Source organism: Trichosurus vulpecula, chromosome 4, assembly GCF_011100635.1.
Source record: "Trichosurus vulpecula isolate mTriVul1 chromosome 4, mTriVul1.pri, whole genome shotgun sequence".
Classification (NCBI taxonomy): domain Eukaryota; kingdom Metazoa; phylum Chordata; class Mammalia; order Diprotodontia; family Phalangeridae; genus Trichosurus; species Trichosurus vulpecula.
Genome location: NC_050576.1, coordinates 305,683,186 through 305,706,279, shown reverse-complemented (window position 1 = coordinate 305,706,279; position 23,094 = coordinate 305,683,186). Strand labels below are relative to the sequence as shown.

At 39.1% G+C, this 23,094-nt stretch overlaps 1 protein-coding gene across 1 annotated transcript in view; it reads left to right on the top strand.

The window, feature by feature from the left end:
• DNAJC15 (DnaJ heat shock protein family (Hsp40) member C15) overlaps window positions 1-23,094 on the top strand; it is a 56,878-nt gene that overhangs the window by 8,978 nt on the left and 24,806 nt on the right. The window contains exons 2-3 of the mRNA XM_036756755.1: window positions 11,592-11,643; window positions 16,522-16,595. Of these exons, the coding sequence (XP_036612650.1) occupies window positions 11,592-11,643; window positions 16,522-16,595 (126 nt within the window). The remainder of the gene's footprint in view (window positions 1-11,591; window positions 11,644-16,521; window positions 16,596-23,094) is intronic.

Sequence of the window (23,094 nt, the reverse complement as noted above, 5' to 3'; positions counted from 1 at the left end):
AACACAGACTGAGTGTGCCCTTTTCCCCTCAAATGTATTCCTTCTCTGGGGAGAATAGCTCAGCTTCTGGCCCCAAAATGTACTCATCTCCTCTACCCATCCATAACAACACAGCAGCTGCTGGAGGATATGGCCACTATGGATGTGATTAAGGACCTTGCGCGACTCCAGTGGTTCCCAACCTTTTCTAGGTTGAGGACCCATGATATTATGCGGTTTATATATGTTGGTTGAGAAAATCGGTGATGACAAATAACTGTTGTAAATTCAGTAACAAAGGTTCCCAAGTTGTGATATAGGTCATCTGCATCATCTCCACTCTATGAGGCAGCAGACCTTTAAAGCAGGCAGCTCCATTTTATGGAAGGAGCAATGGATTTGGAGCCAGAGGACCTGGGTTTAAATTTTGACTCAACTGCTCCCTCTCTGAGTTTCAATTTCCTTACCTCATTTGGACCACTCCTTTACACCTAAGGATTATTTGAATCACATTGGATTGTACTCACTAAGTTTATGTGACTTTATAGAATAATGAAGTATTTTCCCTGAATGTATATTCTTTTGGGGGGAGGCAGAAGGAAAGGAGGAAGGAAGGAATCATTTATTAATTACTTACTCTGTGGATGACTTTGCTCAGTTGGATATCTTGTCAAGCTTTCTTTAAATTAATTTACCCTCTCTCTCTCTCTCTCTCTCTCTCTCTCACACACACACACACACACACACACACACACAATGCTACTACTCATCCAGCATACTTCATAAGAGTTTGCAAATGAGTTTATATTCCAGATTGGTGTTGATTGGTGTTGCCTTTGCCATCTCTTTCTACCTAGCAAGTATATCAAATCTTTGCTAACTATGGTGCTTTCTGGGCTCACTTGGTCTTCTTTTTGTGCCAGTAGATTTGTGTATATAATATTTTAATAGAGATTGTAATTTCTGTTGTCCATTTCCCATGTTTCACTAGAAAATGTTTAAATAGTTAAGGATTGAGTTGCTTCAATATACACCATGTTTCATTTATTATTCCTTACTCTAGCTTTTTAACAAATCAGACATCTCATTATTCACAGACAGCTGATTTAGGAATGACCCCAATGTCAGTTACACATTTTTCCCCTCTGTTAATTTCACTTTTTATAATGTGATTATGTTATACAAGTTGCCATTCAAAGGAGTTTGGTCTGACTGTTCACACAGAAGATCAAGAGAATGAAGTGTGTGTGTTGACAGCGTTAAGATATATACTGACATAGACAGTCTGCTTCCATCAGTATTTATATAGGGGACAGTACATATGGAAAACAGTTGGGCCCAAAGTTGAGTGGGAGGGGAACCAAGCTGGACTGGCTTTGGGAAATTGTAAAAATATTTTGAGGATGCCAGGCTTCCCATGGAAAGAAGTACAGCTTTTTAATACTTGTTTTCTTTCAGCGTATGGCAGTGAGACATGGAATACAAAAGTCTCCAAAAACATAAAAATAAATAGAACATAGAGAGCAATAGAAAGGTGCATGATGGGTGTGACAGGCTGCAGTATCTAACCAGCGAGGAACTTAAAAAAGAACAAGAGTAAAAGATGCCATCAAGTAACCTTAAGATTGGAAGAGATGTTGGGCTGGTCACATGGCAACAGTAGAGATGACTGGAGGACAGAGTGCTCCACATCAGGAGAAAAGTCAGGCAGTCCTGCGGCAAGGTAGGCAGCCTCTGGGGCAGACAGTCTTATAGGAAGACACGCACAAGAGTCCCGCAAGACGAGCAGCCGTGGGAGAAGAATATCAAGTCAGTATCCCCAAAGTCCATTTGGATACATGTTCGGTGTCCTGAATGAGATCCGAAGTTCTTTGAAAGCAGGGTCTTTGTTTTTCCTTTTGTTATCACCTCAGTAATTCTTCAGTGAATACCTGTGTGAGTCCTGTGACCCTTTTAAGGACAAGATACAGAAGTTCTTTGGTTATCATCCTTCAATTACACTTAGGCAGATTGTCTTCATTTTGACACCTCCTCCCCCCAATAGTAGATTCAAAATGCAGAATTGCCAATTATGTTTTCAAACCTAATAGCAAAATGCTGCCTCTGTTCATTGTCTATAAAAAAGGTATTTTTGGCAGCAAAAATTATAGGATGGCCTTGGTGAAGTGTATCCCTGTGGCAAATGTTGAAATCAGTCATTGGTAAGAAATTTGCATTTGTTTTTGAAAATTTTTATTGATATTTGTTGTTTTTACATTATACATCTCACCTCTCCTACCTAGTCAGTCATTTCTTGAAACAAAATAAAAAAGATGAGAGAGGAAATTGCAACAAAAACGAGCAACAACCCGTCTCCAGCCAAGTGAAATAGTATGTACATTATTTCATAGCCACAGCCTTCCCACCTTTGCCCCTCCCCCCCAAGAAAGGGAGATTCATTTCCTTATCTTTTTGGACAGGGTTGGGGTTGGGAGTGGTAGGGACTTTCCATTTGTTTCTTCAGCACCAGATGCTTCTGAATTTGGGATCCCAATTATTGTCATAGTACCGACAGATGATGAGATAATTTTTTCATTTTTTACAAATATATATAATTATAAGTCACCAAACTTAGTGGATTCATTTAGAAACTTGACAATTTATATTGACGTCATTAGTACTATATACATTAACATGAATGTACAGATAAAGTAATATGTACCTTTCTTATCTTTTCCCAGTAACATTTTATAATAGAGCAGTTATAATAGCCAAGGTTAAAAAGCATTATTTAGTATAGATACTTTGTATGTGATTTCGACTAACTTTATGACATATTTGGTGTTCACATAATTGTAGAGAGATCAGCTATTTATGGCACATAATTATAAATATGCTCGTAGACTACATTTTCATAGGATCTTACAAATGTAGTTTGTGCTAATTTCATCTGAAACAAATTCCATGGTATCCCCAAATTTATTCAGACCCTATATGGGCTGGGATCTCTCCCCCTAACCTCTACACACCAAATATTAAATGTAAACTTTGCAAAAACTAAAACTTGTCCAAGGCAGCCTTATGGGCAATTGAGGGGGAGGAAAGAGAGGGAACCAGAGCCTCACGACTGCAAAAAAAAAAACCTCTCCTGACTTTCTCAGTTATTAATACCACCTAATATTCTCTTAGGCATTGAACACTTCCTACTTACCCTAATGCTTTAGAGTAGCTAGGCTTATTCAGCTGGTAGCTAGATGGTGAAGTAGATAGAGTACTTGATCTGGAGTCAGAGAGATCTGAGTTAAAATTTGTCCTCAGATACTATGACTAAGCAAGTCAATTAACCTCTGCCTCAGTTAACTCATCTGTCAGATAGGGATAATAATAGCATCAACCTCCCAGGATTATTGTGAGAATAAAGTGAGAGACTATAAAGCACTTTGTAAACCATAAGTGCTAGATGGTAGTAGTAGTAATAGTAGTAGTAAATTGGAAGTAGGCTAAATTTAGGTCCACAGTCTCAATTATTGGGTGTATATTTACTTTCAAGGCTGACTAAAATCAGTATGAAAAATTCACAGTTCTGAGATAATTTTGTCTAGTCACATAAGCAATAATAATTTTTACCAAGTGATTGTAGTTTGTAAAAAGTGATTACACTTGCAAACTAATTATGTTCCCTGGTTCTGGTGACCATGGAAATAATTGTTATTCTGCCTTAGAATTTTTTTTTGTATTATTTAATAACTTTTTTCATGTTCTCTTTCTAGTAGTTTAATTTTGAAAAGTGATATTTAAGGTATTTAAAATAAAGAATGAAGTCCATTTTTATGGGTGACAATAGATAAGTAAAGATGTGTATATATAAAAGAAATAGATCCTCTTAGCCTATGGGTATGAAATTTAAGATCAAGTAAATGTGAAAGATAATGATAAAGCATATGGGGTAGTTTTGTTTTGTTTTGTTTTGTTTTTAGCAAGTAGTAAGAAGAGAATATATTGGTGAACTTGTAAATGCTTACACCATTTGTGTCAAATGAGCCGTGGGAGAGTTTTACAACCAGTGTGTTTAGGATTATTTTGTTTTAATTAAATTAAACGCTCAAAATAGGTGTGGTCCAGCGATTCTGTATGAACTACGTGCTCAGAAATCTTAACATTCTTCCTTTATTTTCTTTTCCAAGTTTAAAATCATATAGTTCTCCCTCTCCGTTAGGTCTCCTTTGTATTTTTCTTTTCTCTTTTAGGCTTCTCAGGACATGTAAAAAGGAATCCCTTTATACCATTGCTTTTTAAGTAACAGAAGATGAGGAATTTTTCAGGGCAAGGCAAACCATACTCCTTTTACATACATTTTCTCAAAAGTATGATTCTTTACCATTGGGGAAAATGTTCTGTCATTATTATGTATAGGTCATTTTTTGTGTGTGAATGTGAATTTTTTTTCCCTCTGTGGTAGGAAGTAGTACAGGGGTAGTCAGCTTGGGTATCTAAGGTAAAGTCATTAAAAAAATATGTTGGCAGATGGATAGAGCTTAGTTAACTTGAACCATGATCATTCATTGGTCTCAGAATTCATAAATGAAATTAGTTTTGAAAATGAGCAAGTTGATTCTCTTGCACAAGAAAAGAGATATTGGTGCGAGGGTGGGGAGCCTGCAGCCTTAGGCCACACGTGGCCCTGTAGGTCCCCAAGTGCAGGCCTTTGACTGAATCCAAACTTCACAGAACAAATCCCCTTCATAAAAATGATTTGTCCTATAAAACTTGGACTCAGTCGAAAGGCTGTACTTGAGGACCTAGAAGGCCCCATGTGGCCTCGAGGCCGCAGGATCCTCACCCCTGTCTTAGTGGGAGGTCCATCAAAGGGCACAAGCTTACAAATAAGAATAGGGCCATCATTTTTCTTTTTGTAGAATAGCTATCACAGGGATGGTTGGCTTTTTTTTAATAATGACTACTGTCAAGAATATGTCCAACAGGATGTCTCAGTTTTATTATTATTTAGGTTTCTGATATAGCCAATAGCAAACACACTCACCTTTGGTTCACCTGAGCACTTATGAGGTATATTCCTCACATAATGTTGGAAAGCTGTCATTTCTTTTTTTTTTAATTTAATTTAATTTATTTAATATATTTGGTTTTCAGCAGTGATTTTCACAAGAGTTTGAATTACGAATTTTCTCCCCATTTCTGCCCACTCCAAGATGGCGTGTATTCTGGTTGCCCTGTTCCCCAGTCAGCCCTCCCTTCTGTCACCCCACTCCCCTCCCATCCCCCTTTCCCTTCATCTCTTATAGGGCAAGATAAATTTCTACGCCCCATTGCCTGTGCATCTTATTTCCTAGTTGCTTGCAAAAACTTTTTTTTTTTTCTGTTTTGGAATGTCTGTTTTTAAAACTTTGAGTTCCAAATTCTCTCCCCTCTTCCCTCCCTGCCCACCCTCCCTAAGAAGGCAAGCAATTCAACATGGGCCACATGTGTATCATTATGTAAAACCCTTCCACAATACTCAGATTATGAAGGATTAACTATGTTTTGCTCCTTCCTAACCTATCCCCCTTTATTGAATTTTCTCCCTTGACCCTGTCCCTTTTCGAAAGTGTTTGTTTTTGATTACCTCCTCCCCCTGTCTGCCCTCCCTTGTGTTGTGCCCCCCTTTTTTTTATCTTCTTCCTCCTTCTTTCCTGTGAAGTAAGATACCCAATTGAGTATGTATGGTATTTCTTCCTCAGGACAAATCCGATGAGAGCAAGATTTACTCATTCTTCTTCACCTGCCCCCTCTTCCCTTCCTACAGAACTGCTTTTTCTTGCCACTTTTATGCGAGATGATTTACCCCATTCTATCTCCCTTTCTCCCTCTCTTGATGTATTCCTCTCTTATCCCTTAATTTGATTTTATTTTTTTTATATATCATCTCTTCATATTCAACTCACCCTGTGCCCTCTATCTATCTATCTATCTATATATATACATACATACATACATAGACACACACATATGAATATATATACATACACATATATATAAATGCATATTCCTTTCAGCTACTCATGAATCACATACATCATCTTTCCATGTAGGAATGTAAACAAAACAGTTCAACTTTAGCAAGTCCCTTATGATTTCTCTTTCTTGTTTACCTTTTCATGATTCTCTTGATTCTTGTGTTTGAAAGTCATATTTTCTGTTCAGCTCTAGTCTTTTCACTGAGAAAGCTTGAAAGTCCTCTATTTTATTGAAAGTGCGTATTTTGTCTTGGAACATGATACTCAGTTTTGCTGGGTAGGTGATTCTTGGTTTTAATCCTAGCTCCATTGACCTCCGGAATATCGTATTCCAAGCCCTTCCATCCCTTAATGTAGAAGCTGCTAGATCTTGTGTTATCCTGATTGGGTTTCCACAATACTCAAATTGTTTCTTTCTGGCTGCTTGCAGTATTTTCTCCTTGATCTGGGAGCTCTGGAATTTGGCAACAATATTCCTAGGAGTTGTCTTTTTGGGATCTTTTTGAGGAGGCAATCTGTGGATTCTTTCAATTTCTATTTTGCCCTGTGGCTCTAGAATATCAGGGCAGTTCTCCTTGATAATTTCTTGAAAGATGATATCTAGGCTCTTTTTTTGATCATGGCTTTCAGGTAGTCCAATAATTTTTAAATTATCTCTCCTGGATCTATTTTCCAGGTCAGTGGTTTTTCCAATGAGATATTTCACATTGTCTCCCACTTTTTCATTCCTTTGGTTCTGTTTTATAATATCTTGATTTCTCATAAAGTTACTAGCTTCCACTTGCTCCAATCTAATTTTTAAGGTAGTATTTTCTTCAGTGGTCTTTTGGACCTCCTTTTCCATTTGGCTAATTCTGCCTTTCAAGGCATTCTTCTCCTCATTGGCTTTTTGGAGCTCTTTTGCCATTTGAGTTAGTCTATTTTTTAAGGTGTGTTTTCTTCAATATTTTTTTCAGTATATTTTTGGGTCTCCTTTAGCAATTCATTGACTTGTTTTTCATGGTTTTCTCGCATCCTTCTCATTTCTCTTCCCAATTTTTCCTCTACTTCTCTAACTTGCTTTTCCAACTCCTTTTTGAGCTCTTCCATGGCCTGAGACCAGTTCATGTTTTTCTTGGAGGCTTTCGATGTAGGCTCTTTGACTTTGTTGACTTCTTCTGGCTGTATGTTTTGGTCTTCTTTGTCACCAAAGAAAGATTCCAAAATCTGAGACTGAATCTGAATGCGTTTTTGCTGCCTGGCCATGTTCCCAGCCAACTTACTTGACCCTTGAGTTTTTCAGTAGGGTATGACTGCTTGTAGAGTAAAGAGTACTTTGTTCCAAGCTTGAGGGAATGTGCTGTTGTTTTCAGAGCTATTACAGCCAGCTCTGCCGCACCAGCATTCCTCCTTCCCCAAGAACCGCCAGCCCGGACCTGACTCAGATCTTAAGCAGGCTCTGCACTCCTGCTCTGATCCGCCACTTAATTCCTCCCACCAGCTGGGCCTGGGGCCAGAAGCAGCTGCAGCTGTTGTTCTGTAGCTGCACCACCTCCACTGCCTCCAGGATGGTGGCTGAACCGCAAACTCTTTTCACTCTGTTCCCCACAGCTTTTCCTGCTAACCTTCTCTGTTGTCTTTGGTGTTTGTGGGTTGAGAAGTCTGGTAACTGCCACAGCTCACTGATTCAGGGTGCTAGGGCCTGTTCCACCCGGCTCCTGGTCTGGCTGGTCGTGCCGCTGCCCACGCTGGGCTCCGCTCCCCTCTGCTCTGTGTGCGATAGACCTCATCCAGTGACCATCCAGGCTGTCCTGCGCTGGATTCCTGCTTCTCTCTGCTATTTTGTGGGTTCTGCAGTTCTAGAATTTGTTCAGAGCCATTTTTTATAGGTTTTTGGAGGGACCTGGCAGGGAGCTTATGCAAGTCCCTGCTTTCCAGCCGCCATTTTGGCCCTGCCTCTGCCCAGAAAAATCGAAAGCTGTCATTTCAACAAAGTGTGTTCTGTCTCTCACCAAGACAGTGTTTTCTTCTGAGTACTGTACAAGTTAGATTTTATAGCTCCATTTGTATATCCACTCAGAACATACTCTTCTTGAACTTTAGGAGAATATTATTAGCACTGAAAAAAATGGCAGTTTGTATATGAACAGCTGTGGATAGCTGAAAATACTATGTGATTAATGCAATCCTGGCTGTTCTGTTCAAATTGAGACCCAACTCATTATCCATATCCACTGCCTCTCCAAGATATACAGACTATCCAAATTGCTGCTAATGTCTAGGCAATGTATATTCTTCACCTGCTTGGTTCTTCCTGTGTAGATTACTGGACCAGCATATTCTGAATCGGTGTGTATCTCATTAAAGAGCCCTTCTAGCATTTTGGCTTTGGGAAGTTGCCCCTTGTCCCAGAACTTCCTGTTTCGCTTGTTGCTGGCAGTTTAGAACGGCCTGTTACTTCAGGATATCTTTGAGAGTCTGGTTCAGCACGTAAGGAATCCAGCGCTTTGCACTTACACCGAAGTGTCCAGGTTCAATCTAATGCATTTTGGTCTGCTGTAGATCATGAGTGATCACCAGTCCGTTGCCCTGGCTGTCTTGGGTCTTTATGCTTGTTTTTTCAGAGGTAGGTCCAGATGGCTTCAGTCATGCATTGTTTCTTCCTTAGAGCAGTCTGATTTCGATTCAATCAAATAATCAGAAAAGCTCCAGTCCATCTCATCATTGCTCAATGTGAGACCCTAAAACATGGTGAATTAGCATTGTCTCCTGTGTCCGGAAGCAGAAAAAGAGCAAGGTGAATATTCACTCTGATCCCCTGGAATTCGGCATCTTAAATAAGGTGGCTGCAGCAGAGACCGGTGTTGGCCGGGCCAAGAAATCTAGCTAGTCATCTCATGGTTTTATTCTTTGAAATGATATAGTAAAAGTATAAAAGTAACACATTTGTAATGATTATCAAAATAATGGTTGTGAAATGTACATAACTCAGAAATGCCAAGATGTAGTTAGTTTTCCAAGGTAGGCTTGGTTGGCCTTATGTTTTGAAATGAGAAAACTAGAGGATAGCTTACAACTTTTAGCTCTGCCAAGTAATCAATCAACAAGCATCATGTCTACTGGGTATCAGGCCTTGCGCTGGGGATGCATGTACAAAGAACCAAACATGCCCTGCTTGCAAGGAGCTCACATTCACATGTCATACAGTTGGCAGCATATCTCTATCTAGGGCTGGACTGAAGTGGGCTTTTCTATTGAACAATAAATAATAGTTGGATTCATTGATTTAAATAGCTTATAGCCACATGCAAAGGATTTTGCTAGTTCCTCCGTATATCATAGTTAGCATAATTCCACACACGCACACATATATACACACGTACGTATATGCATATTTGTGTGTGTGTGTGACACACACCCCTTATGAACTCATGCCATCCTCAAGCCAGCCCTAGGTATGGAGCAAGGTGAAAGAGTGGGGAAAAAATAGGAATGATCTTGATTTATCAGATTTAGAAAATGATAGAATTAAAGAATTAGGCTGTGGAAACAAGAACAATACGTTCATTTTCATTACATATGTTACATTTCATTACAGTAATTTAAGAAAACTCAATTTACAAAAATTAGGCCTTATAAAACAAATAAACGAGGGGGTGATTATGTACATTGCAGGAAGGTTCTTCCCTTTGCAAAAGTTGCTTGTTCTCTGTTAATACCCTCATTGAAGATAACCTCAATTCACATATAGATGACTATCACAATTTGGTAAAAATGGAACAGTTAGCGTCTAGGGTCAACACATTGATATTCTCTTAGTTTCCTTTTTTCAGTATTAATAAGGTCCAAGATTTTTTCCTTGCCCATTGTGTTTTTTATTCCTTCTGATACAATGTATACTGATTCTGTAGTGCCCTCAGAATTGTTCCTTCCAGCAGGGATCCTATCCATCCAGCCATCTCTCTGTCTGTGTGTCTGTCTGTCTGTCTATCTAGTGGCCATCATCTATACATCCATCTATTTGTGTATCACAGTGGATAGAAGGTAGATAGATTAGAAGACAGAGTCCATTCAAGCTGCTTTTCCATCTTTTGTTTACAGTAGTGCTATTTCTGCTTTTCCTGTAATAAAAATATTTGGTATTTTGATATCAGAGTCCAAGTATATTGGTTTCACTGCCCTTGATGGGAAAAAATGTTTTCTATAATGATCTTCTATATCTTTTCTATTTTTCATTTATTTGTTGTCCTTCCATTTTCATCCTTAAATACCTTTGTAATAACTTTGCTTCGTTGGATAGCTTGCTAAGCTTTATCTAAATTTAAGTAAAATACAGAATATCAATGTGCATACAGATTTTCAAGAAACAAATCTGTTGTATTAAGGTGAAACGGTTCTGTTGTTATTGATGTCAGTGGATTAGGTATTAATAGCAGGAGGCCTGGTTTCTGGGTCACAGCAAAAGGAAGAAATGATAAAGCATTTGGCAAAGGAGAAAAAACATACTATTGCCCCTTTTAATGTACGTATGTATTTTTCTCAGTCTTTCATTTGCTCTGTATACTGTCTCCATATATCTTACTTAGACCAAAATCAGTGCCTACTTTGAGTTTTGAACATACCTCAGTGCTCAGTGAAAGTTAACCCAAAAAATGTGAAGACTTCCTGTTCCTGGCATCCAGGGATTGGGGATTAGGAAGCTTCTAGTTTTCCTTTGCTTCTTTAAGGGTAGAGGAAAAATAATTACTTAGTTGTTTTGTTTTGTTTTGTTTTTTCAATTTATCAAGCATTTGTTGAAGGACCTGGATGCTTGCGAAACTAGGAGTGGCCTTGGCAAAAATGGGAGTGTTGGGAATAAAGGGACAGACAGGTTTCTCAAGTTTAAGTTGGTTGTCCTCAAGATGATCTTGTGGTCACACAAATTTCCATGCTGGATGCCACATCCATAATTCTTTTTATTTTGTCATAGAATTGTAAAGACAAATTATTTAACTCTTCAAACAATTTGGTTTTGTTTTGTACCAGTTTTCAGTTCTAATAAACATATATCTAAACATTTATTAAACTTTAAAAAATACTAAATGGCATTATATGTCCCAACTGCAAAATAATAGAAGAAAAGTGACAGTTACTCTGATAGAAGGCAATAAAAATTACCCCCAAAATCTCAATAATTTAAAACAGTTCTTAGAATTGTTTTTGTGTTTTTTTGCTAGAAATATATTCCATAGAAGACGTGGTTAGAATGAATTCCTCTATGGGGCAGCTAGGTGGCCCAGTGGATAGAGCTCCGGCCCTGGAACCAGAAAGTCCCCTGAGTTCAGATCTGGTCTCAGATAGTTGCTAGCTGTGTGATCCTGGACAAGTCACTTAACCCCAGTTGCCTTTAAAAAAAAAACAGCCCAAAAAACCCAATGAATTCTGATATGTCATTAAAGGGAAATTTTGAATTGTATCAATTGATTGAAAATTACTTTTCTTATTTTGTTGATAAAAGGGGTGATTTTTAACTTTTAAGATTTTAAAGCCAATTCTATCATCGTAGGAATGCTTCAAAGTAGTATTGCTCATAAAATGATTATCCTAGCTGTTGAATCTGCCTTTTGAACAGTACCTAATGACCTCTTTCTTCTGCCATAGGCCAGGACACTGATAGCGGTGGGGCTAGGGGTGGCAGCCTTTGCATTTGCAGGTAAGCAAAACAAACTGTAAGCATTGTTAAAAGTTATTTTTCCCATATAATTTTAGAGACTCATAGAATTTCTTAGAACTCTTCATATCCAGAGACCTCGTAATTCAGTTCTTATTTCAGTTCCTTGCCCTTTAGTCACTGAAAACTCATCCCTGCTATTGGGATGGCAGACAGTCCCAAATAAGCCTTGTTCTGAAGGAAAGTAATGAAACCGTATGCTGTTTTTCAGGCTTAATAGCCCCATCAAAGGTTAATTACTTTAGATTTGGGTGTTATTTTACATAATGACACCTTTTATGTAATCCAGTGTTTGCATCAGCAAGCCCAGAGTATAAAGGTGGTATAGAGACTCTAGAACCTAATGGCAACACTCCAGCACCCCAGCCCCCAAACTGCTCCTGAGGTTCTAGTCGCTCAATAAAGGAACTGAAACGCATACCTGGAAGAGAAACCTTGTGGAGGCAGAGGCCAGAATACCAATATTTCAAATTTTGTCTCAAACTCCTGATTAACTCTGAAATCCTCAATTCTTACTTAATTCCTCAAATTTTCTCAATATTATCATCTTTTCTCTCCTGATTCCCTCTGCTTGTAGAGGAAATATCCCTACAAAGTTCTAGGGCTAAGCCTCTACCCAAGTCTTTGATCCTATTCTCTGCTACTTCTTCCAGAACTTTGTTCTAGTAGTTATCCCTAACATCTCGTGCATCTTCAGTCTTCCTTGGCATCTTTCAGTCACAATTGGCTTCTTCCCATGTGCTTACAGACATATCAGGTCTTTGTAATACTTAAAAAGAAAAAAAACCCAAAAAACTGCTTAGCTCTTCTGTTTCATCCAGCAAATGTCATATTTTTCTTCTTTTTCACTGCTGAGCTTTAAAAAGTTCTATCTTGCAATGCGTCTACTTCAGTCTCTTTGCTGTCTTTGAGCTGGGAATTTGCAGTGGCCTCCTAATTGCTAGATACAGTGATCTTTTCCCATGCCTAACATCCTGAAGAAAATAAGCTCTCTGAAGACAAGGACTGTCTCATTTTGTACTTTGTAACCTCACTGCCTAATAAAGTGCTGTGCCTCAGGTAAGTGCCTAATTTGAGTCAAGTGAAGTCCTCATCCCCCTGGACATTCCCTGTAGTTTTTGACTGTTGAGTACTCCCTCCCCCAGAATACATCCTCTTCTCTCCACTTTATGTTCTCTAGGCCGGGGTGGGGAACCTGCAGCCTAGAGGCCACATGGGCCTTCTAGGTCCTTGGGTGCAGCCTTTTGACTGAGTCCAAGTTTTACGGAACAAATCCTTTTATGAAGGGGATCTGTTCTGTGAAGTTTGGATTCAGTCAAAGGGCTGTACTTGAGGACCTAGAGGGCCATATGTGGCCTTGAGGCTGCAGGTTCCCCACCCCTGCCTAGGTTCTCCTAGTTTTCTAACTGCTTCTTTTGCCTCTTTACTGGTTTTTAATCCTCATAGTGTGTCCTTTTTCTTTACACATTCTCTTTATGCAAGCCCATCCTCTCCAAGGGCTTCAGTCTCTAGGCATGACTCCCAAAATCAGTACCTCTGGTTTTGACCTCTCATCTTAATTTCTAATTGCTTACAGTAAATCTCTAACCTTGACATCCTACTGGTATCTCAAACTTAACACATCCAAAACTAAGCCATGTTCTTCCCCTTCAGCTGGTTCTCCCTTCTGACTTTATTATTTCTGTCTCCATAATTTACACACCCTCTTTATAATTTCAGTTGATCTTCGGTTCTTCTCTCTCCTTTCATATCCATGTCTTTCTAGTTAAATGCCTTCTTCACTCTTCTCAGTCTTACCACCCTAGGACAGGACCTTGTTGGAACCTGCCAGACCGTAGCAGTAATGGTCTTCCTAGCTCTACTCCTTTCCTCTCCAATTCATCATTCACGTTTCTGTCTGAAGAATCTTATCTATGTGCTATTTCTTCGGTCTTCATGTTTCTTGAGGAAGATGATCACCACCTGCTGTGGGTCATCCTTGATCCCTCGCTTTCTCCTACCACACATATCCAATCAGCTGCCAAATCATGTAGCTTCTTCTGCCACCACGTCTCATTTCCTTTCCCTGTTCTCTCCTCATGGTCACGTCCTCGTCATTTCTTGGCTGGGCTATTGAGATACACTTCTAATTAGTCTTCCTATCCCAGCTCTCTTCTCTAAAGTCCATCCTGCACCCAGATGATAATGAGCCAGTAGCACAGGTTTTATCATAGCATTCTTCTACCTGACGAACTCCAGCAGCTTCCTGTTACCCTCAGAGCAAAATGCAAACTCCTCTTTTGGAATTTAAAAGTCATTCATAACCCGACTTCAACCACCCATTCGAGGCTTATTTTAAATTATTCTCCTTTCCATACTGTAGTCCTGCCAAACTGCTCTTGTCGCTGGTCTCCATATATGACACATGTCCTGTCTCGGTGTCTCTCATGTCTGGCAGGCACCCTCTCCTCTCCTCACCTCCCCCCCCCCCCCGTAGAAGCCTTATTTTCCTTCAGAAATCAGTTGAAATGTTCCCCCTACATAAGACCTTCTTGATCATCCCAATTGCAACTGCCTTAGTTTTGTACACATAGAGATTGCCACACATACTCACGCACACTCGCAGGGCAATAGGATCCTACGTGACTGGTCTAAGGGTGAATCATACTGGTAATAAGTGGCAGAATGAGGATTCGAACTCAGATCCTTTAACTCCAAATCCAACACTGCTGCAACCCTCTGCTTTGGCATATGGTATGAGGCCTTGCCGAGCCCTTTTCAGGGCTGCTCACCCACCTTTGGTGTCCACCTTTCACCCGACTCTCACCTGTGGCTGTAAGAAGCTGCAGCTTGCCAGCAGCCGTACCTGGGTAAGCTGTCTCAGTAAATGGGCCAAAATAGGTTGAGGGTACCTGACAGGTATGGTGAGTTAGGAGAGCGTCTACCCCGAGTGTGTGCAGACTTTCCCAGTGGAATGGACCTAGAGAACAATTAGTTCTAACAGCCATGAGGACAGCTAAAACAGGTGCTGTGGAGTGCTCAGAGCTCGCTCAGACATAGAAGATGCCAAGAAGATTCATCGCGCCCCAGACCATCGCCAGTCGCTCGACTTTTGTCCTGCCACTGCGCTTGGGTGACTCAGGAAGAGATGCTGATGACTGTGCAGCTCTACCTCACTTAAATCCGGTTTGCCCCGTGATGTCATTGGTCTTTTTCGAAAATGAAGGACACACAGTTCCTTAATATGGCAGCATTATTAACTTCATTTCTTTGAAGACCGAAGGAATAGTTGTTCACTGCTGAAATTGTTACTTAAGGTAGAACAGTTTTAAAGAATTAAGACAAAATTGTTGCCTGCTTGAATTACTGACTTCTTTTTGTAAATTGCACAACTGCTCACTAACTGAACATTAACCTGAGAGAGTTTTGCATGTTAAACTTTGTTTTAATCTTTTTTTTTTTTGTACTGGATCCTCTGTTTTAGATGAAACTACTTGAATGTGGATATATCAAGTCCACTTACACCCAGATAGTAAATTGGAAAATAAAAGTTGCTTTTGTTTTGCCCTCGTCATGACAGAATAGTTAATCTCATGGCATTATGCTGATTTAGGATATATAACCAGAAGAACTTAAATGATATATATTAAGATTTGCATTTTTCTAATTCTCTCTAGGCCATTATAGTTTTACTTACTTTGGTCCTCATATGCTTTTGGTGGGCTGGCTTTTGGAATCTGGGATTAGTTTTCAAAGGGCCCTGGAAATTGGAATTACAGTAATTAGTGTAGAACTGTGTTGTGGGAAACTTCAGGTGCCAGAATTGGGCCGAAAGTAGAAAAGGTAGCCCCACCTTATCTTCTTGTGCTTTGGATATTCTCTCAGAAATGCAGAGAGCCTGGTCCTGTGTTCTGTACAGGGTAAAGTGGTCAAATGTTTGTTGTTAACTATACTATTCAGTGATTACATACTTCTCAGATCCATGGATTCCTTAAATAAAAGTCTGTAAAGAAAAATATACTTAGATTTTTAAAAAAAGGATCTTTAGAGTATCCCATTTCCAAGACTCCAGCTTCTTTTTTCAAGTTCAGGTAAACTGTCAGTAGTGGCTTCATGTTCCAGGTCTGGAAAGACCTTAAGGCAATTTAGAAGCTAAATGTTATAGAGAGTAAAATTGAATGAAAGATGCACTAGTGAACATGATTAAAGGTTTGGTCAAGAATGTGGCTAGAAATGGGGCTGGAGGCTAACCTTATTTAATATTTTCCTTTGTTCAGAAAGCTTTTTGTTGTTATTGCTGGGTGGAGCTGGGTCTTGTGGATGTCCCAGTTCTGTCACTGTATTTTGCACCCTGAAGCTATCCATTTGCAAATGAATAACAACAGCTCTCTGTATGTGTGTACTGGTGAGACTTGATTCTTGGAAAAATCGACATTAAAAAACTGGAAAATGCTATGGGCCCTTCCCTAGACCTTGATATTCCCGTCAGTAATTTACTTTGTTGAGAGACAGAAGGCAGACATTCAAATTGAAAAATGAGAGGTATACTGCCTAGATAATAAAGTTATGTTCTCAATTGATGCCCTAAATACAAAAGAAAACTTATTTTGACTCTTATTTGCATGGAACTTGGAGAGAGGGGCAGAGAAGGTTGTCTAAAAAAACCCCTGAACAATAAAATAAACTATTTTTTCAGAAAGGGAGTAAGAGGTTTTAGTTACATTTGGAAAAGACTTTCTGCTTAGCTTTTTAACTCAAGAAATAATTCTGTTACAATCACTTGTTTCTTACGCCAATCTTTTTTTTTTAATATATGATTCAAAGATACCATTATATTTTAAATATAAAGACTAATCCTTGCTACTTTTTATACTTTTTTAGGTCGCTATACATTTCAAATCTGGAAGCCTCTGGAACAAGTAATCACAGAAATTGCAAAGAAGGTTCAACCTCCTGTAAGTCCTGGAGTGGCCATATTTCCATTATAGCTTAAGCAAATCTATTTAATTCTAACCGTCTTGTTAGCAGAAGTTTGCTGACTTCACTGCTTATGTCACTGAGTAGCCGTGTCATCTTGGCCAGATTCACTTGCTCTTTCATCGCTGAAGTTAGGAGATTGGATTAGATGAACTCTAACCTCTCTTCAGGTGCCAGTGTTGTGGCAGGGGGGACGTTCATGCCGTCCTCCCTTTGCTTGGAGGGAGGAGAGACCTGGGTTCAAATGTGCCTTCACCTCTTAGTGGCTCTGCGTCCCTGCACAAGCTACTTAAACTGTTTACATCTCAGGTGTGTCACCTGCAGCATTTGTGGTACTTATGTCACAGGATGCTTATGAAGAACAAATGAGATAATAGGAATAAGGGCTCCTACAAACCTTAAAGCTCTTCAAGTGCCGTCTGCTCCTAGGAGGTTTGAGAACTCTTTCCAGTTCTAATAATCTCAAGGATTATTTTTCCAGATCTATCACTGTCAGTCAAGAAGCATTTATTATGTACTTACCAGGTACCATACTAAATGCTGAGTGTGCAAAGACAAGAGTGAAATAGTCCCTGCCCTCAAGAAGCTTACATTCTACTGGGGGAGAGATCATATACACCTACCATTATATGCTGAATATAAATAAAATGAATACAAGGGAGTTTGGGTTGGGGATGTGCTAGCCGCACAGGGGACCAGGAAAGGCTTTGTGTACAAGTTAGCACTTAAGCTGAGCCTTGAAAGAAGCCAGGGATTCTGCTGATCATAGGGGAGGGAAGAGAGCATTCTAGGCATGGGGACAGTCGGTGCAAAGACCCAGAGATGGGAGCTGGAGGGTCATTTGTGACCAGAATAGCTGTATTGTGGGGAATAAAGTATAAGAAGACTGGAAAGGTAAGAAGGGCCCAGGGGGTATCAAATAGAAGTGTCCATGTGATCCTAGAGGCATTAGGAAGCTGCTGGAGTTTACTGAAGAGGGGATTGACAGGATCAGACTTTTGCTTTCTGAAAACCACTTTGTGTGGAAGATAACTTGGATTGGGGAGAGACTTGCGGTGGAGAGAAAAATTTGGAGTCTATTTCAGCAGAGTGATGAAGGGATGATGAGGGCCTGAACTATAATGGTGGCCCTGTGTGTGCAGAGGAGGGAACACATGTAAGAGTTATTGTGGAGATATGTGGGATGAGAGTGAAAATGCTAGGATGATACCAGGTTATGAAACCATCTCCACTACATTTTAGCCTTGACACCTTAAGCAGGTGAGAAACATCTCAGTCAGTCAGTCAATCCTGGAACTGTTGCCTCTTGAGCGAAGGAAGGGAGGTATATTTATTTAGCTCAGCTCCGAGCTCAAGAGTGGTCATGTAATTACTGGGTGGTGTTCTTTTAGTTTATGTTATTGCAGTTATTATATGTGTGTGTTCACGCTCTGCTTACTTCACACTACATCAGTTCACTTAAGTTTGCCTGAGTTCTTCATATTTGTTTCTTACAGTGCAGCAATAGTATACATGCCATTCATGGGCTACAGTTTGTTTAGCCATTTCACAATCAAAAGACATTTACTTTTTCCAGTTCTTTACTACTTGAGTTTCTTGTTGAGGTTTTTGGATTGGAGAGATGTGAGGAAAAGTCCTGTGCCATCTTACTAATCTTGTAATGATCACCTTTATAATGGAAGATATCAGATGCTTAGAGTGTTTATTATGCTTAAAACTAATTATTTTCTCCTTTTATATCTCATATTTATTTACCTTATGTTTAACTATTTCTCTAAGAAGGTGATTCTCTAACTTTGGTAATGCATTTCTAACCTTCTTTAGCAAGGAGGATTTCCACAGTGCCATGATCATGCTGCTCTCTGCTTAAGTAAAAATTGCATTGAGCTTGGGGTCAGTAGACATGGATTTGAGTTCCATCTCTGCCACCTATGAGCGTTGTGTCTTTGGCCAGGGCACTACCTTTTCTGAACCTCAGTCTTCTCATTTATACAATGAAGATAATAATACCTGTGCTGTTTGTTTGCCTTTTACAGAGTTACTTTGAAGATCAGATGAGGCCGTATATGTCAAAGTACTTGCTATCTGAAAAACACTTCCTAAATGAAAAACATTATATCTTCTCAGTTGCACCTTCATACGATCATAAATAAAATTAGAAAGGACCCTAGAATTCAACAAGTCCAGTTCCCTTATTTTGCAGGTAATGAAAACTGAGGCATAGATAGGTTAAGTGACTTAAGCAGGGTCACACAGCTACTAAGTGCTCGATATGGGATTTGAACCCATTTCCTTCTGATTCTAGTTCTAACCTACCTACTACACAACAGCTTAATCCCCTTTTTTTTCCTTATTCCTTCTCTGGAAACAATAGAAATCACCACTTATCATATACCTACATATGCACAATTAAAACTATAATTAAATCTCCTTTTAGCTTTCTTGGTATCATTATAAACAATTTTCTTAGAATTTATTAATAAAATACCATAGTCATAATTACTTTGTTTCCCATTTCTAGAGTTTCTTGATGTTGCTGTGGTAATAGTCCTCAGCTAGACACACAATTTGGTATTATAAGATCATAGATTCAGTCCTGGAAGAGACATTGGCAAGATTTGAACTCTACAATTTAAGACCTCATCTTTAAGAATTACTTACTATTCTGAAAAATTCATTACTTTGTGGCTAAACTGATGATGAGCCTCTCAGAACTTATCTTGTCCTGTCTTTATTGAAGCATGACAGTCTCGTACTCACCTTCCCAGCTTGACGTGGGACCTCATCATGCTTTTGTGCCATTGGTTTGGTTTCAGAGGACGCATAGACTCCTCCAAACCATGGATTTATCCAATTAAGATTTTAATGGAAGTGAATAAAAATTAACTTGCAGTATTAGGACTCTGAAATCTTATTTTGTTGTGCTATAAAAGCCTACTCCTTTGCCATATTGTAATTGAGAAGATCATTTTTCTAATTTTATATTTGTTTTCATTTGACTACATTTAGAAGAGTAACTACGAAAGAGTATTTTGGACTTTTTTTTGAACAGTGTACATATGGCAGAAAGACTAGTTACAAGAACCACATAGGTTCTTTTAAATAGCAACAATGGGGAAGGGAAAAAGGGAAAGGAAGATACTTTATCAGATGCCTCCTGTGTGCCAGGCACTGTACTAAGGGCTGCTGTTACAGCTGAGGAAACTATGGCACAGATTGGTTAGGTGACTTGCCCAGGGTGACCCAGTGTGTGATGCTGCAGGGTCTTCCTGACTTCAGGCCTAGCATTCCATCCACTGTGTTGTGACCGTGGTCCTGTGGTCAATCATCTAGGAACATTGTGCTTCAGAATGGTAACTGAATGGATGAACTACCTAAGAATTTTGTTTCATTTGGTTTCTTTTAAATATTCCTTTAAAAAATTTGATGATGGTCATCATTTAATAATAGTTTGAGGTGTAAAAATAACCCCAGCTCTGTATATATCTTCATATAACCTGGGTGGGGTTAGGGGTATAGCCTCTAAGACAGTGGTGTCAAAATCCAGTGGAAAGGAGGGCCCCTAAACCTTATATAAGGATCCCTGTGCTTCGTATTGACTTAGACAACCACACCTTAACATTATCGGGTGTCCTATTGTATTTTTATTTATTTTGTTAAATATTTTCCAATCACATTTTAATCTGGTTTGGTCAGTACTGGGGAGTATTGCAGGAGCCTGATACCTCTGCTTTAGATTACTTCCATTTTTTCATTCTGCTAATATGTGGAATGGGGAAGCATTAGTTAGAATTCGTTGGAAAGAAGGTTAACAATTATTCAGTACTTGATAATGAGTAATTGCTTTTTAATAATCCGAAAGTTTCAAAGAGTGCCTGAAGAGTTCCAGAGGGACAGCAACAAAGAGCCATTGGCCCCTCAGTGATGCACTGCTCTGTTCTTGAGAATCCAATATGGAATCGTAGAAAGATCCCATTAGCTGATTCGTCATCTTGCTGTTAAAGAGCACTTCTCATGTTCTCGTTTTATCTATCTTCACATTTCCCTTGAAAAACTTCAGTGCTGTCAGGAAACATAGTCTTAAATTACCTTCAGATTTTCCTAACGTTCAATTATCTTATGCTGTATATGTCATAGGTCCAATATAATTAAAGGTTAAAAGTGCATCTCATGTATACTTTTTTAAAATATAAATTTATCTTGTATTCTTTTGGGCTCCAGTCACTGTTTAAGCAGTGTGACATTAAAATACTATTCAAATGGTACAAATAAGTTTTCACACTATTTAAAATTATGTGCTCTACAGTATAAACATATTTGCAAAACCATATTAATGGTTACCCAGCTGTCTTTGGAATGACTTCCTTTTTCTCTGAGAAATTGCTCGCAAAAATATAACTGAGGAATGTAAGCAGACTCATCATCTCTTCTCTCTTGTTGGCGTCTCTAAAATACATGTTTTATAACCTCAAAGTGATTTTTTTAGACTAAGTTGCATTACCTGTGTTATAGCAAACTAGTTTTTTCTATAACAGACATGGTTTGGAATCACTTTGGGTCATATTTCTGAGTGGCCATTCCTAGGTAAGTGGTGAGCATAAGGAAGCGGTATTTCCCCTTTTAGTCTCCTCTTGATAAAAAGAACAACAGTGACTGCATAGACAGATTACCAGCTTTCATTATTACTGGGGCTGGTGGCTGTAGCACAAACAATGAAAGCCATCTGTTTGACAAAACACTGATATTCTTTGAAAATGAAAAGTTTCACAGCTTCCCGAGGTAAAGAGTCTAAGAAAAGAAAATTGTGAGGAAGAATTATTCTACACATTAGGCTCAGCTTTTTGTGACCTTTAGGTCACAAGGATTAACATAATTTGCTTTCCTGTTATTCTCAGATATTAAGCATACTTGCAGCATGGGTGAAAAACAAAAATTGTTGATACTGAGTACATGGAACACCTTGCCTTAAGTCTGTCTTCATTCCAGTCCATTCCCCACACACCTGACAAAGTGATATCCACAAAGCACAGGTTTGACCATGTCAGCCTCCTGACATATACTGAACAAGTAATGCTCTTTGGGTGGTTTATTATTCAGTAGGGGAGTGATGTGACCTGAGCTGTGCTTTAAAGGCACCACTTTGGCAGCTGTATTTGGGCAGCTAGGTGGCGCAATGGATAGATAGCACACGGGGCCTGGCATCAAGAAGAAGACCTGAGTTCAAATCTGGCCTCAGACACTAACTACCTGTGATTCTGGGTGCATCACTTAATTTCTGTTTGCCTCAATTTCTTCATCTATAAAATGGGGACAGTTAATAGCACTTATCTCTCAGGGTTGTTGTGAGATAATAATTATAAAGCACCCACCACAGCGCCTGGCACATAGTAAATGCGTATAAATGTTAGCTATATTCATCATTCAGTAAATACTTATTAAGTGTCTACTATGTGTTTTGCATCTGTTGAGTCTGAGCAGTTTACTGGACGTTCATTTAGAACCCAGGAGAGAGAGAATAGAGCTGGATATAGGGCTGGAATCATCAACATAAAGATGATATTGGAATTATTTAAGGCTAATTAGGTCACTTAGAGAGACAGGAAGGCTCTGAACAGACTTGTTAGGCACACCTGCACTTTGGAGGGGGGATAGGGAAGATGATCCAGCGATGTAGACTTAGAAGGAGCGCACCATTAGAGGGCAAAGGGTGAGTTGTTGATAGGGGAATAACTTGTTCCTCAGACTGTGACGTAACAATGTGGCCTCACCCTGTCTGACTTAATACTGGCAACCAGGAACTTATTATTAACTTCGTGACATTTATGCATTTTTACCTGTGGTAGTGAGTTGGACCCATTCTGATTCCTAACCATAATATTGTAGTTGGGGTAAGGTGACCTCAGTACTACAGGATGTTGTCATCCCTCCCTTCAGCTAAACAGTGTGACTGGCAACTATCCCAGTAAAGTATACATACATACATACATGTGTGTATACATATACATACACATATACATACATATGTGTGTATGTGTATGTATATATGATTCTGTCATGGAATATAATGAAAAAAGATGGGAACAACAATATGAAATCTCAAGCTGTATTACAAATACAATCATTAAAGTTATCTGGTACTGGTTAAAAATGAAAAGTCAGTTTTGGAATAAATTAAGTAAATAGTGTGTGGAAGCAAATGAAGAGTAGCATGGTGTTTACTAAACCCAAAGACCATACCAGGAAAAGCGGAAAGCAATTTGGCAGAAAGCAGGTTCAGACCAGCATCTTACACCAGAGAAGAAGACAGCAAGAAGAACACCTATAAGGGCAGTAATCATAGCTTGTGCTTATGTAGTGTTTGAAGATTTATGAAGTACTTTAAACATGTTATTTCACTTGATCAGATACCACAGTAAGCTCCAAATATATTCAGAATGTAGATCTGAAAGATCCTATTAGGCCCAAATGAGAGGAACA